Source organism: Salminus brasiliensis, chromosome 3 (assembly GCF_030463535.1).
Source record: "Salminus brasiliensis chromosome 3, fSalBra1.hap2, whole genome shotgun sequence".
Classification (NCBI taxonomy): domain Eukaryota; kingdom Metazoa; phylum Chordata; class Actinopteri; order Characiformes; family Bryconidae; genus Salminus; species Salminus brasiliensis.
In genome coordinates, this window is record NC_132880.1 from 52,298,056 (window position 1) to 52,312,785 (window position 14,730).

Below are 14,730 nucleotides of genomic sequence, written 5' to 3' on the forward strand. Positions count from 1 at the left end.
TAATCTGCCTGTGAGATTAATAATAATACTTGGACCACTTACTAATTATATATACAGTGCTTTTTAACCCCCTTTGTAATTTTCTATTTTACTACCTATATATGATTTAGAATTCAGATGTTAAAAAACAGCTTTAGTATTTATGAATCAAATGATGCAACACTTAAAAATATTTAAGAATTATTATTATATTTATATTATTAATTATTAGAGTTAGATTTTTCAACAACTTTGTTGGAAAGCATAACAACCTCTGCTCTTAGATACTGGTGTTCAATCCTACACAATGAGTACAATGAGTTGCTGCTACTCTTATGTTTAAAAGTTTTTTATAGGTATTGTTTTTGGAAATTAACTGGACTGCGTTGTATGGTTTCTGTCACATTGAACACTTTTATTTCAAACCAACATTAATATCAATAAGTCTTTCTGAGGTCCTCAGAAGCTTCTTCCAAAGTCACACCTGATTATCTCACTCTTCTAACACCCTTTATTATGAACTCATACTCCTTGAGCTTCACAAAATGTGGGAACACGTAATAAAAAAAAAACATGTAAACTTATTATGAAGTGTATGGATCTGATGATATTTCAGGAAATTTCTAGCTAATTTAAGATGTCTAATTGATATATCTTTTTATTGCGTATTTCATAATGCATGGTCCTGAAGTAGCTTGCTGAAATGAAGACATTAATTTCTGTGAAAGGGCAGAAATAACCTGTTATCTAGACTTTTTAGAGGTCACACCCGCAGAAAATAACTGCTATTTATAAAAAGATAATTATCAGAAACACCCATTATTTGAAACTTGAACATTCTAAACATTTTCCTAATTTCTTGTCTAGATTAATAAATGATCAAGCAAAAATATTTGGTTTCAGTTGATAAAAGTGAATAAGAACACTTTTATTGCATAACACTTTCTGGATTGCTACAAGTTGAAAACAAATGGAGACACCAAAACAGATATAAAGCAAAAGCAAAACCGTTAAAGCTAACCTTTGAAATGTTCTGCTGACAAGGCCTAATAATGGGTAAACCATTTAGATATGTGCCAATATGGCAAAGTTGTTAAAGTTACCTACATTTTACTCTACAGGTTTCAAGGTTGGCCTATCTCTGGCAAACAGAAGCAGTGTAGTCTAATCTCTCATCTCTGAAACGCCTCCAGTTTGGTTTTTCTGGTGAGTCTCGGGAGTGCCGACTTGGGGTCGTGGTATAAATGAGTGAATCTTTGGAGCTTTTAACAGAAGTTCTTCCAAACCACTCTGTAACCATGAGCCTCTCTGCCAAGGACAAGGAAGCAGTCAAAGCCTTCTGGGCTAAGATCTCCCCGAAAGCTGAAGATATCGGGGCCGATGCTCTGGCTAGGTAGGTTTCTTGATTCATCCATGTCTTCTCTCTGTTTCTTCTACACATCTCTGTCTCTTCGCTGCTGAGGGTGAACTCTGGATGTGTCCACACAGGATGCTGACCGTCTACCCGCAGACCAAGACCTACTTCTCCCACTGGAAGGACTTGAGCCCCGGCTCTGCCCCTGTGAGGAAGCACGGGAAAACGGTGATGTCTGGTGTGGCAGAGGCCGTCAGCAAAATCGATGACCTGACCAACGGGCTGCTCACCCTCAGCGTGCTGCATGCTTTCCAGCTGCGTATTGACCCTGCCAACTTCAAGGTAGGGCCGGTTCCTTTCATTGTAGCGTTCTATATCTCCTTCTTCTGCCTGCAGTGTTATAATCAGACCTCTGCTTTCTGTAGATCCTCTCCCACAACCTGCTTGTGGTTCTGGCCATCCAGTTCCCCAACGACTTCACTCCTGAGGTGCATGTGGCTATGGACAAGTTCCTCTCTGCGTTGGCCCTGGCTCTCTCTGAGAAGTACAGATAAGCAGCCAAACTCTGTTTGAATGGCAATTCTGTCTCATGAAGATCCAATAAATGACTGTGAATCATATAAACCCAATGTGTTTGTCTGTTTTTGAAGTAAAACCTCTTTAACTGCATGTTTCTAACTTTAACACTTTAAACATACATTTGTTAGCATACTGAAAAACATGCTACTTTATATTTACATTTCAGACATTTAGCAGATGCTCTTATCCAGAGCGACTTACAAAAGTGCTTTGCTATTTACCCAAGAAAAACCTCAGTTAGTTTGAAGAGGCTAAACATTCTAAGATACCTCTAAGTTTATGCACTACTAAACACAAGTCAGTATGGTGACCACTGCCATTGCCACCAAGTACGGAGAGGTTGGTCCGTTCTTGTCTTTGTAAGCCAGCGCCAGGGGTTTGAATCTGATGAGGGCGACTACTGGAAGCCAGTGAAGAGAACGCAGCAGTGGAGTGACACGGCTGAATCCTATGACAGGTCTCGTTTTCACTCTAAAAAATACATTACCTCAACATAGTTTTTACCCAAATAAGAAGATGCATTTGTGTAGATATGATATGCACCATATCTCCAAACATTTGAGGACCCCTCCCCCCTTCTAAAAAATTCATTTAGTTACTTTCAGTTGCACCGATTGCACAGATGTGCAAATATGCAAATAAAGCGCGTGTAGCATAATGCTCTTTACGTTGAATGCAATCAAATCCTCACAGCAATGCTCTAAGATCTAGTAAAAATAATACACCGTGCAGGTGTCCAAATACATTTGTCTGTATAGTGTACTGTTTTGTGTAGCCCCTTGACACCTTTCAATCATGAACTGTTTTTAGAGTGGGACATAAAACAGAAAAGCTCATCTAAACAAATAATTAAAAATAAACCTAAAATAGAACTGAAATATAAATAAAGCTTGAACGTTTTTCTTTTTTTTTTTATTGAATACTTTCTTAATACCTTTGCATTATTTGTCATTAATGTTAAAATACACACCTATCAAATACGAAAGAAAAATAGTAAAAAATAAGATCAGAGTAAATTGTCACTCTTCAGCAACAAACGTATTATCTCCCAGAACAGCAACTTTACAGGAAAAGGACGAAGCCATCTTAACTTTCAGTGGAAGTCAATGTAAAAATATTGTATTCCAAGTCATTTGGGAGCACTGCATCAGGAAATTGTGATACACAGTGAAAAACAATAGCACACAAAGTTAAAAAACGGCATGCAATGTTACATTACATGACAGCAATGATATTTAAAAGTGGCCCCGGAGTAATATTGCTCCACAGTTCTAGAGAAACAAAATGCAACACAGTAGAATATATCTATAGAACCAGTAGCACACAAACTCAGACTGAAAAATGGTACTCTGAATTTACATGATTTTATTGTGGCATACAGACGTGAATTAACTACAGAAATGCAAGATGTATGATATAATGCACCAGAAGATCACAATACAATGTGATAGGAAGTACGTATTTTAATGAATGAAATGGAATGAATGAAAGCAAATACTCCACTCGTCTCCTGTCTAGGAACACGAGTAGTCTAAAAGAATTGGCTGCAGTTCAATTGTCAGCCTTATTTTTTTCACAGATGAAAATATATGTGTTTGGGTCTTTTGTAACTGATTAAAGTCTATTAAGTCGGATCATTGATGTGCACACTCTTTGTAGTCTAGAAACAATATAAAACACGATGTTCTCAATGTCCGACTACACCAACAAACACAAACCATGCGGTAATTCTGATCACCTTTATTTAGCTTTAACTGACAGGTACAGGTTCGTCTTTTTAAACCACACACTTCTGATTGGCCATCTCTATCAGTCAAAGTCCATTCAACATTTAGTGGTACTGTCTTCTGAGGGCGGAGGCTGCGACAGCCAGGAACTTCTGGAAAGCTGCCTGAACTTCAGCCGTGAAGCTAGTTCCCAGTCTGGAGGCAACGACGATGGTCAGGCAGTCAGCCAGCAGCTGCATGATAGAGAATAAAGACGAGTCAGCGCTTGCAGTGAATGAAAGACTACATGTAGACACAATCAGTTGAAGAGATGATCAATCTACACAACAGAACTCACCCTGAAGTTGTCGGGATCCACATGCAGTTTCTCAGAGTGCAGCACACTGAGTTCAGCGTAGGTCTCCTTGATGTTGTCCATGTTCTTCACAGCTTTGCCCAGACCATGGAGTACAACTGCACCGTGGGCTGCAACCATGGGGTTCCCCATGATGGCAGCAGCGTTGTACAGGTTTCCAAACTTACCGAAGTACCTCTGCGTCCAGGGGTACACCACAAGGCATCTGAGTAGTAAAATATGTATATGGAAATACTAAATTTATATCACGTACACAATTTAAGCACACACATACAGATAAATAGATGTACATTTTCACGACCGTACCTCGCCAGGGTATGGTGTCCAACGGATTCGTAATCCATTTTAGAAAAGATGTCCTGGATGGTGGCGCGCTCGAAATCTGTCCACTCTACCATGGTGCTGACTTTGTGGTCTCTATGTGTCCTGCAGAAGACGAACCCTGTAAACTAAGAGTCTTGAGCGGCAGCTTATATATCCACATGTCCACCCCTCCCAACCTCTTACGATTGGTTAATAGAGATGTGGACTGGGTCTCCTCTTGGGTAGGGTGAAGGATTTTCATCAGATACGCATGAACTGTTATAAAACGTTTAAATAAGCAAACCGTCTTAAAAATTCAATTGAACGAAACTAATAACGGTATAAGTTATATTTTGATCGCTAATTATTATCATTTTCATTCAAACTGAAACAGCATCCAGGTGATTTACATATTTTATTCAAAACTGTTTTTAACAATGTATTTTTTTGCTTTCAATGTGTTTGAGAAATGAACATATATTATATTCAGCTCGTTTTCCTAAATGTTGTGTAGGAGAGAATTTAAGTAATTTTGATTAGTCTGAGGTAAGATTACTGTGAAAACAAAAAATGTTGTCTTGAAATTGAAGGGCAAAAAAATCATCACAAACACCTAGAATTTCTACCAATTGAAACTTTTCGAGCAACCGAGTACCCAAATATTTAAAGTTTAAATAGCAATCATATTGCCTATTTACATGTCTGATTTCTATCAATTTGGTGAAGTTTAAAAAAACAATACATGAGTAATGGGTACTGTAGGTCAGGTGGAACAATAATATTTTACTGGAACAGCACAATAAAGAAATACAATATTATATATTACTATTAAAATACATTTTAATTAAGGGCAAAATCATGCATATTGTTACCTACAACAATTTCAAATGAGATCAATTAAATACATTGACTACATGTTAGTCAATGTAACAAAGTTACATTGTCACCTTCTTGGCATACATTGGTGGCTGTCCAAATGCTTTTGGACACACCTAATGAAGTCCTTCAGCTACTTAAAATTTCCCCATTGGTGATTCAGATGTGCGAATACACACATATAGCTTGTCTAGCCCCTTTTGAGAAGTATTGCCAACAGAATAAGACTCTCGGAAGCAGATAAGAAGCCAATGTCATCTTTTTGCCTTAATCCTCTTGAGGTGTATTCTGAGTTGTTTCTTAAAATCAAGTTTGACTTTTGTAAAATGTTTTCAGTGCTATAAAATCTGTCTATGCCAATATGTGCTAAAAAAAAACCTCATTCAACTCAATTGCGGTATTAGAACATTCAACAAATAAATCGTTAGATAATTTGTACATACATAATCTGCCTGTGAGATTAATAATAATACTTGGACCACTTACTAATTATATATACAGTGCTTTTTAACCCCCTTTGTAATTTTCTATTTTACTACCTATATATGATTTAGAATTCAGATGTTAAAAAACAGCTTTAGTATTTATGAATCAAATGATGCAACACTTAAAAATATTTAAGAATTATTATTATATTTATATTATTAATTATTAGAGTTAGATTTTTCAACAACTTTGTTGGAAAGCATAACAACCTCTGCTCTTAGATACTGGTGTTCAATCCTACACAATGAGTACAATGAGTTGCTGCTACTCTTATGTTTAAAAGTTTTTTATAGGTATTGTTTTTGGAAATTAACTGGACTGCGTTGTATGGTTTCTGTCACATTGAACACTTTTATTTCAAACCAACATTAATATCAATAAGTCTTTCTGAGGTCCTCAGAAGCTTCTTCCAAAGTCACACCTGATTATCTCACTCTTCTAACACCCTTTATTATGAACTCATACTCCTTGAGCTTCACAAAATGTGGGAACACGTAATAAAAAAAAAACATGTAAACTTATTATGAAGTGTATGGATCTGATGATATTTCAGGAAATTTCTAGCTAATTTAAGATGTCTAATTGATATATCTTTTTATTGCGTATTTCATAATGCATGGTCCTGAAGTAGCTTGCTGAAATGAAGACATTAATTTCTGTGAAAGGGCAGAAATAACCTGTTATCTAGACTTTTTAGAGGTCACACCCGCAGAAAATAACTGCTATTTATAAAAAGATAATTATCAGAAACACCCATTATTTGAAACTTGAACATTCTAAACATTTTCCTAATTTCTTGTCTAGATTAATAAATGATCAAGCAAAAATATTTGGTTTCAGTTGATAAAAGTGAATAAGAACACTTTTATTGCATAACACTTTCTGGATTGCTACAAGTTGAAAACAAATGGAGACACCAAAACAGATATAAAGCAAAAGCAAAACCGTTAAAGCTAACCTTTGAAATGTTCTGCTGACAAGGCCTAATAATGGGTAAACCATTTAGATATGTGCCAATATGGCAAAGTTGTTAAAGTTACCTACATTTTACTCTACAGGTTTCAAGGTTGGCCTATCTCTGGCAAACAGAAGCAGTGTAGTCTAATCTCTCATCTCTGAAACGCCTCCAGTTTGGTTTTTCCGGTGGGTCTCGGGAGTGCCGACTTGGGGTCGTGGTATAAATGAGTGAATCTTTGGAGCTTTTAACAGAAGTTCTTCCAAACCACTCTGTAACCATGAGCCTCTCTGCCAAGGACAAGGAAGCAGTCAAAGCCTTCTGGGCTAAGATCTCCCCGAAAGCTGAAGATATCGGGGCCGATGCTCTGACTAGGTAGGTTTCTTGATTCATCCATGTCTTCTCTCTGTTTCTTCTACACATCTCTGTCTCTTCGCTGCTGAGGGTGAACTCTGGATGTGTCCACACAGGATGCTGACCGTCTACCCGCAGACCAAGACCTACTTCTCCCACTGGAAGGACTTGAGCCCCGGCTCTGCCCCTGTGAGGAAGCACGGGAAAACGGTGATGTCTGGTGTGGCAGAGGCCGTCAGCAAAATCGATGACCTGACCAACGGGCTGCTCACCCTCAGCGTGCTGCATGCTTTCCAGCTGCGTATTGACCCTGCCAACTTCAAGGTAGGGCCGGTTCCTTTCATTGTAGCGTTCTATATCTCCTTCTTCTGCCTGCAGTGTTATAATCAGACCTCTGCTTTCTGTAGATCCTCTCCCACAACCTGCTTGTGGTTCTGGCCATCCAGTTCCCCAACGACTTCACTCCTGAGGTGCATGTGGCTATGGACAAGTTCCTCTCTGCGTTGGCCCTGGCTCTCTCTGAGAAGTACAGATAAGCAGCCAAACTCTGTTTGAATGGCCATTCTGTCTCATGAAGATCCAATAAATGACTGTGAATCATATAAACCCAATGTGTTTGTCTGTTTTTGAAGTAAAACCTCTTTAACTGCATGTTTCTAACTTTAACACTTTAAACATACATTTGTTAGCACACTGAAAAACATGCTACTTTATATTTACATTTCAGACATTTAGCAGATGCTCTTATCCAGAGCGACTTACAAAAGTGCTTTGCTATTTACCCAAGAAAAACCTCAGTTAGTTTGAAGAGGCTAAACATTCTAAGATACCTCTAAGTTTATGCACTACTAAACACAAGTCAGTATGGTGACCACTGCCATTGCCACCAAGTACGGAGAGGTTGGTCCGTTCTTGTCTTTGTAAGCCAGCGCCAGGGGTTTGAATCTGATGAGGGCGACTACTGGAAGCCAGTGAAGAGAACGCAGCAGTGGAGTGACACGGCTGAATCCTATGACAGGTCTCGTTTTCACTCTAAAAAATACATTACCTCAACATAGTTTTTACCCAAATAAGAAGATGCATTTGTGTAGATATGATATGCACCATATCTCCAAACATTTGAGGACCCCTCCCCCCTTCTAAAAAATTCATTTAGTTACTTTCAGTTGCACCGATTGCACAGATGTGCAAATATGCAAATAAAGCGCGTGTAGCATAATGCTCTTTACGTTGAATGCAATCAAATCCTCACAGCAATGCTCTAAGATCTAGTAAAAATAATACACCGTGTAGGTGTCCAAATACATTTGTCTGTATAGTGTACTGTTTTGTGTAGCCCCTTGACACCTTTCAATCATGAACTGTTTTTAGAGTGGGACATAAAACAGAAAAGCTCATCTAAACAAATAATTAAAAATAAACCTAAAATAGAACTGAAATATAAATAAAGCTTGAACGTTTTTCTTTTTTTTTTTTTATTGAATACTTTCTTAATACCTTTGCATTATTTGTCATTAATGTTAAAATACACACCTATCAAATACGAAAGAAAAATAGTAAAAAATAAGATCAGAGTAAATTGTCACTCTTCAGCAACAAACGTATTATCTCCCAGAACAGCAACTTTACAGGAAAAGGACGAAGCCATCTTAACTTTCAGTGGAAGTCAATGTAAAAATATTGTATTCCAAGTCATTTGGGAGCACTGCATCAGGAAATTGTGATACACAGTGAAAAACAATAGCACACAAAGTTAAAAAACGGCATGCAATGTTACATTACATGACAGCAATGATATTTAAAAGTGGCCCCGGAGTAATATTGCTCCACAGTTCTAGAGAAACAAAATGCAACACAGTAGAATATATCTATAGAACCAGTAGCACACAAACTCAGACTGAAAAATGGTACTCTGAATTTACATGATTTTATTGTGGCATACAGACGTGAATTAACTACAGAAATGCAAGATGTATGATATAATGCACCAGAAGATCACAATACAATGTGATAGGAAGTACGTATTTTAATGAATGAAATGGAATGAATGAAAGCAAATACTCCACTCGTCTCCTGTCTAGGAACACGAGTAGTCTAAAAGAATTGGCTGCAGTTCAATTGTCAGCCTTATTTTTTTCACAGATGAAAATATATGTGTTTGGGTCTTTTGTAACTGATTAAAGTCTATTAAGTCGGATCATTGATGTGCACACTCTTTGTAGTCTAGAAACAATATAAAACACGATGTTCTCAATGTCCGACTACACCAACAAACACAAACCATGCGGTAATTCTGATCACCTTTATTTAGCTTTAACTGACAGGTACAGGTTCGTCTTTTTAAACCACACACTTCTGATTGGCCATCTCTATCAGTCAAAGTCCATTCAACATTTAGTGGTACTGTCTTCTGAGGGCGGAGGCTGCGACAGCCAGGAACTTCTGGAAAGCTGCCTGAACTTCAGCCGTGAAGCTAGTTCCCAGTCTGGAGGCAACGACGATGGTCAGGCAGTCAGCCAGCAGCTGCATGATAGAGAATAAAGACGAGTCAGCGCTTGCAGTGAATGAAAGACTACATGTAGACACAATCAGTTGAAGAGATGATCAATCTACACAACAGAACTCACCCTGAAGTTGTCGGGATCCACATGCAGTTTCTCAGAGTGCAGCACACTGAGTTCAGCGTAGGTCTCCTTGATGTTGTCCATGTTCTTCACAGCTTTGCCCAGACCATGGAGTACAACTGCACCGTGGGCTGCAACCATGGGGTTCCCCATGATGGCAGCAGCGTTGTACAGGTTTCCAAAATTACCGAAGTACCTCTGCGTCCAGGGGTACACCACAAGGCATCTGAGTAGTAAAATATGTATATGGAAATACTAAATTTATATCACGTACAAAATTTAAGCACACACATACAGATAAATAGATGTACATTTTCACGACCGTACCTCGCCAGGGCATGGTGTCCAACGGATTCGTAATCCATTTTAGAAAAGATGTCCTGGATGGTGGCGCGCTCGAAATCTGTCCACTCTACCATGGTGCTGACTTTGTGGTCTCTATGTGTCCTGCAGAAGACGAACCCTGTAAACTAAGAGTCTTGAGCGGCAGCTTATATATCCACATGTCCACCCCTCCCAACCTCTTACGATTGGTTAATAGAGATGTGGACTGGGTCTCCTCTTGGGTAGGGTGAAGGATTTTCATCAGATACGCATGAACTGTTATAAAACGTTTAAATAAGCAAACCGTCTTAAAAATTCAATTGAACGAAACTAATAACGGTATAAGTTATATTTTGATCGCTAATTATTATCATTTTCATTCAAACTGAAACAGCATCCAGGTGATTTACATATTTTATTCAAAACTGTTTTTAACTCTCCCACAACCTGCTTGTGGTTCTGGCCATCCAGTTCCCCAACGACTTCACTCCTGAGGTGCATGTGGCTATGGACAAGTTCCTCTCTGCGTTGGCCCTGGCTCTCTCTGAGAAGTACAGATAAGCAGCCAAACTCTGTTTGAATTAAAAATCTGTCTCATAAAGATCCAATAAATGACTGTGAATCATCTAAACCCAATGTGTTTGAATGTTATTTATAGTTGCGTTTAACGTGACGTTATTGTATTGACCAGCTTTACTTATCAGCCAAACCAAATTAGTACAGTTGTCTAAATGTCTGTATGAAATACCTAAAGATGGGACAATTTACAACTTTCTTTTGCTTTATCCAGATAAAACGGAGGTCTTACTTATTGATCCAAATATGGTTATTAAAAAATATATACAGTGAGGAAAATAAGTATTGGAACACCCTGCGACTTTGCAAGTTCTTTCACTTAGAAATCATGGAGGGGTCTGAAATTTTCATCTTAGGTGCATGTCCACTGTGAGAGACATAATCTAAAAAAAAAAAGCTGGAAATCACAATGTATTGTTTTTTAATAATTTATTTGTGTGTTACTGCTGTAAATAAGTATTTGAACACGCCAATCAGCAAAAATTCTGGCAAAGACTCAAAGACCTTCTCAAAGACCTGTTAGTCCACCTCTAAAAAGTCCACTCCACTTATTATTCTAAATTAGAAGCACCTGTTTGAGGTCGTTAGCTGCATACAGACACCTGTCCACCCCACACAATCAGTAAGACTCCAACTACTAACATGGCTAAGACCAAAGAGCTGTCCAAAGGTAAAGTGTACACTGTACAGCGAAATGTGTCCTCCGCATTTAACCCATCTGGTAGTGAACACACACTCACACACACACACACACGTGTTAGGGGCAGTGAGTACACACCCAGAGCGGTGGGCAGCCAACTCCAGCGCCCGGGGAGCAGAGAGGGTAAAGGGCCTTGCTCAAGGGCCCAACAGTGGCAGCTTGCCGAGCCCGGGAATCGAACCCACAACCCTGTTATCGATATCCCGGCGCTCTAACCGCTGAGCCACCACTGCCCCACAGGGGCAGTGAGTACACACACACACCCAGAGCGGTGGGCAGCCAACTCCAGCGCCCGGGGAGCAGAGAGGGTAAAGGGCCTTGCTCAAGGGCCCAACAGTGGCAGCTTGCCGAGCCCGGAAACCGAACCCACAACTCTGTTATCAATATCCCGGCGCTGGGCCACCACTGCCCCAAAGACACCAGAGACAAAATTGTAGACCTCCACAAGGCTGGAAAGGGCTACGGGGCAATTGCCAAGCAGCTTGGTGAAAAAAAACTGTTGGAGCAATTATTAGAAAATGGAAGAAGCTAAACATGACTGTCAATCTCCCTCGGACTGGGGCTCCATGCAAGATCTCACCTCGTGGCTTATCAATGATCCTAAGAAAGGTGAGGAATCAGCCCAGAACTACACGGGAGGAGCTGGTCAATGACCTGAAGAGAGCTAGCACCACTGTTTCCAAGGTTACTGTGGGTAATACACTAAGACGTCATAGTTTAAAGTCATGCATGGCACGGAAGGTTCCCCTGCTTAAATCAGCACATGTCCAGGCCCATCTTAAGTTTGCCCATGACCATTTGGATGATCCAGAGGAGTCATGGGAGAAAGTTCTGTGGTTAGATGAGACCAAAATAGAACTCGCCGTATTTGGAGGATGAAGAATGATGAGTACCATCCCAAAAACACCATCCCTACTGTAAAGCATGGGGGTGGAAGCATCGTGCTTTGGGGGTGTTTTTCTGCACATGGGACAGGACAACTGCACTGTATTAAGGAGAAGATGATTGGGGCCATGTATTGCGAGATTTTGGGGAACAACCTCCTTCCCTCAGTTAGAGCACTGAAGATGGGTTGTGGCTGGGTCTTTCAACATGACAATGACCCAAAGCACACAGCCAGGATAACCATGGAGTGGCTCCGTAAGAAGCATATCAAGGTTGTTCTTGGTAATGAGGCCCACTATTGATGTATCGTCTGGAAAAGGTGAAGAGGTGTGGTTTTCCTTGTTGTTGTGCAGTTCTGTGTTTCAAATCGAGCATACAAGCACCTATTACTGACTGTCCCTGTAAACTATAGTATGGTATAAAGCCTTCCTTGGACAGTAGAGACAGTTACTATAACAAAAGCAGGATACACTTGTTCAATATCCTTGATTTTATAAGAAATAAGGCATAAGCAGGTGTCCTAATGCCTTTGTCCATATACAGTATTTTGATATGTGGAATGTGGAAAAGGGTTTGTTTAACAGACACATGTGAAACAATTCAGGTTCAAATACCAGGTGAACAGTGAACAGTAGACAAGGTCATCAAAAAACTGTCAAAAGGGTCCAGCAAAAAGTATTATCAGAACTACAAAGGGACATGCACACTTGGTCACTCACATCAAAATATCTGTTCTTGTGAATAGTTCAAAATATCTGTTTTTTTTTTTACAGGTATCAGCTCTCGTGCCCTCCCCCAGGGCGATCCCGAGCCGCTGCTCACAGGCCCAAATAAGGACTTCCGCCTTAGTTTAATGGTGTTCATGTGTGTTTGGTTCTGTTCACTTGTATCTATTCGTGATTCAGTTCTGATTGTTCATTGTCCTTTTGTTAGTTAATTTGTTTCACCTGGGACTGGGGGTACTTAAGGAGCCTCAACACCATGGTTCAATGCAGAGAATTGTATTGTTTGGAACCTTGAGGTCGCCCGAGAGGTTCCCCGTATGACTAAGGTGTGTTAAGGTCAGCTTCGGCTCGGTATCTGCATTCACGAGCAGGTCACTCTGCTAACCACGCTATCAGCGAGGCTTGCTCGCTCACTGTCAGGATTCACTGGCTACCCACGTCCCAGCTAGGCGACCCATGCTAATGGCAGCACGCTAAGGTTCCAGGTTTGGTTGGCCTCGCCATTTTGCTTAGTGGCTGGTTCCCCAGCTCTCCGCCTTTTGTCTTTATAGCGCTGTTTGAGCGCAACTTAAATTAACCCCTTTTTAACCCAGGCCCTGCCTGTAGGATTTCGTTCTTGTTCCCTTTTTGGTTTTCCCCTCTGTGCTTACCGTTCACGCCAGGTCAGCTCCCAGTTCCTCCCAGACCCAGGTTTGTTGAGGCTTGTCATGAGGTACATTAAAGGCCAGCTCCCTCCTTCTCTGGACCCAATGCAGTTTGCGTATCATCCCAGCCATTCTACAGACGATGCAATCACCACCACACTCCACCTAGCTCTCACCCACCTGGACAATAAAGACACCTATGTCAGAATGCTGTTCATAGCATTCAACACCATCATCCCTCAGCACCTGAATGGACTAAGCGTGCTGGGCCTAAACACCTCCCTCTGTAATTGGGTCCTGGATTTCCTGACTGATAGACCACAATTAATCAGAATATGCAACAACATCTCCAGCTGTGTGCTAAGAAAATTGCTGTTCACTCTGCTGACTCACTATTGTGCTGCGAAGTACAGCTCGAATCACATCGTGAAATTCACAGACGATACGTCAGTAGTGGGCATACAGAGAGAAGGTGCAGCGGCTAATGGACTGGTGCAGAACCAACAACTTGTCTTTGAATGTTGACTTCAGAATAGTGTGAGGCAACCACGCCCCCCTGAACATCAATGGCTCTGTTGTGGAAATTGTCCAGAGCACAAAGTTCCTCAGCGTCCACATCACAGAGAACTTCATATGGTCCTTCAACACCTGCTCCATAGCCAAGAAAGCCCAGCAGTGCCTCTACTTCCTGCAGCGAATAGTGAGGACCACTGAGAAGATCATCAGAATCAGAATCAGATTTATTGGCCAAGTATGTTCACACACACAAAGCATTTGTTTCCGGCTGTAAGTGTCTCTCTAGTATTAACAATATACAGCTACTCTACATATAATCTACAGACAATACACAATGTACAGAGAACAATAGAACAATAGTATACACAGAATACATAGACTTTACGAGCACATTTCTATACAGTGTGCTTTACAGTGTTATTCACAGAATAGCAGTGTGCAGCACTATACAGATTAAATATTGTGTAAGCACAGCAGTGAACACATGAGATGAATAATGGTGCAGTAAAGCAGTAACTGTTGAATAAGAGTGATAGTAGTTATCATTAATATCTATGGGTCTCTCTTCCCTCTGTCACAGACATTCACATCACACGCTGCACCCGTAAGACCCCCCTTATCCCTCATGGACTTTTTTCACTCCTGCCATCTGGCAGAAGGTACGGGAGTATCGGTGCTGTCACTGCACGTTTCTACAATAGCTTTGTCCCACGCGCAGGTAGACTTTTAAATAACAGAGACTAAACTAACCCCACCCCAACACCCACC

At 40.4% G+C, this 14,730-nt stretch overlaps 4 protein-coding genes across 4 annotated transcripts; 2 read left to right on the forward strand and 2 right to left on the reverse strand.

Annotated features, from left to right (window-relative positions):
* Positions 1-1,277: 1,277 nt before the first annotated feature.
* Positions 1,278-1,887, forward strand: LOC140551559 (hemoglobin embryonic subunit alpha-like). The gene is made up of 3 exons (XM_072675019.1): positions 1,278-1,372; positions 1,468-1,675; positions 1,759-1,887. The coding sequence occupies exons 1-3, from the start codon at positions 1,278-1,280 to the stop codon at positions 1,885-1,887; spliced, it is 432 nt and encodes a 143-aa protein (XP_072531120.1).
* A 1,373-nt stretch (positions 1,888-3,260) lies between these two features.
* Positions 3,261-4,392, reverse strand: LOC140551110 (hemoglobin subunit beta-2-like). The gene is made up of 3 exons (XM_072674478.1): positions 4,301-4,392; positions 3,977-4,199; positions 3,261-3,872 (listed from the first exon to the last, which is right to left on the reverse strand). The coding sequence occupies exons 1-3, from the start codon at positions 4,390-4,392 to the stop codon at positions 3,744-3,746; spliced, it is 444 nt and encodes a 147-aa protein (XP_072530579.1). The 3' UTR covers positions 3,261-3,743.
* A 2,502-nt stretch (positions 4,393-6,894) lies between these two features.
* LOC140551560 (hemoglobin embryonic subunit alpha-like) lies at positions 6,895-7,504 on the forward strand. The gene is made up of 3 exons (XM_072675021.1): positions 6,895-6,989; positions 7,085-7,292; positions 7,376-7,504. The coding sequence occupies exons 1-3, from the start codon at positions 6,895-6,897 to the stop codon at positions 7,502-7,504; spliced, it is 432 nt and encodes a 143-aa protein (XP_072531122.1).
* Positions 7,505-8,879: 1,375 nt separating this feature from the next.
* Positions 8,880-10,034, reverse strand: LOC140552346 (hemoglobin subunit beta-2-like). The gene is made up of 3 exons (XM_072676561.1): positions 9,920-10,034; positions 9,596-9,818; positions 8,880-9,491 (listed from the first exon to the last, which is right to left on the reverse strand). The coding sequence occupies exons 1-3, from the start codon at positions 10,009-10,011 to the stop codon at positions 9,363-9,365; spliced, it is 444 nt and encodes a 147-aa protein (XP_072532662.1). The 5' UTR covers positions 10,012-10,034; the 3' UTR covers positions 8,880-9,362.
* Between the last annotated feature and the right edge of the window lie 4,696 nt (positions 10,035-14,730).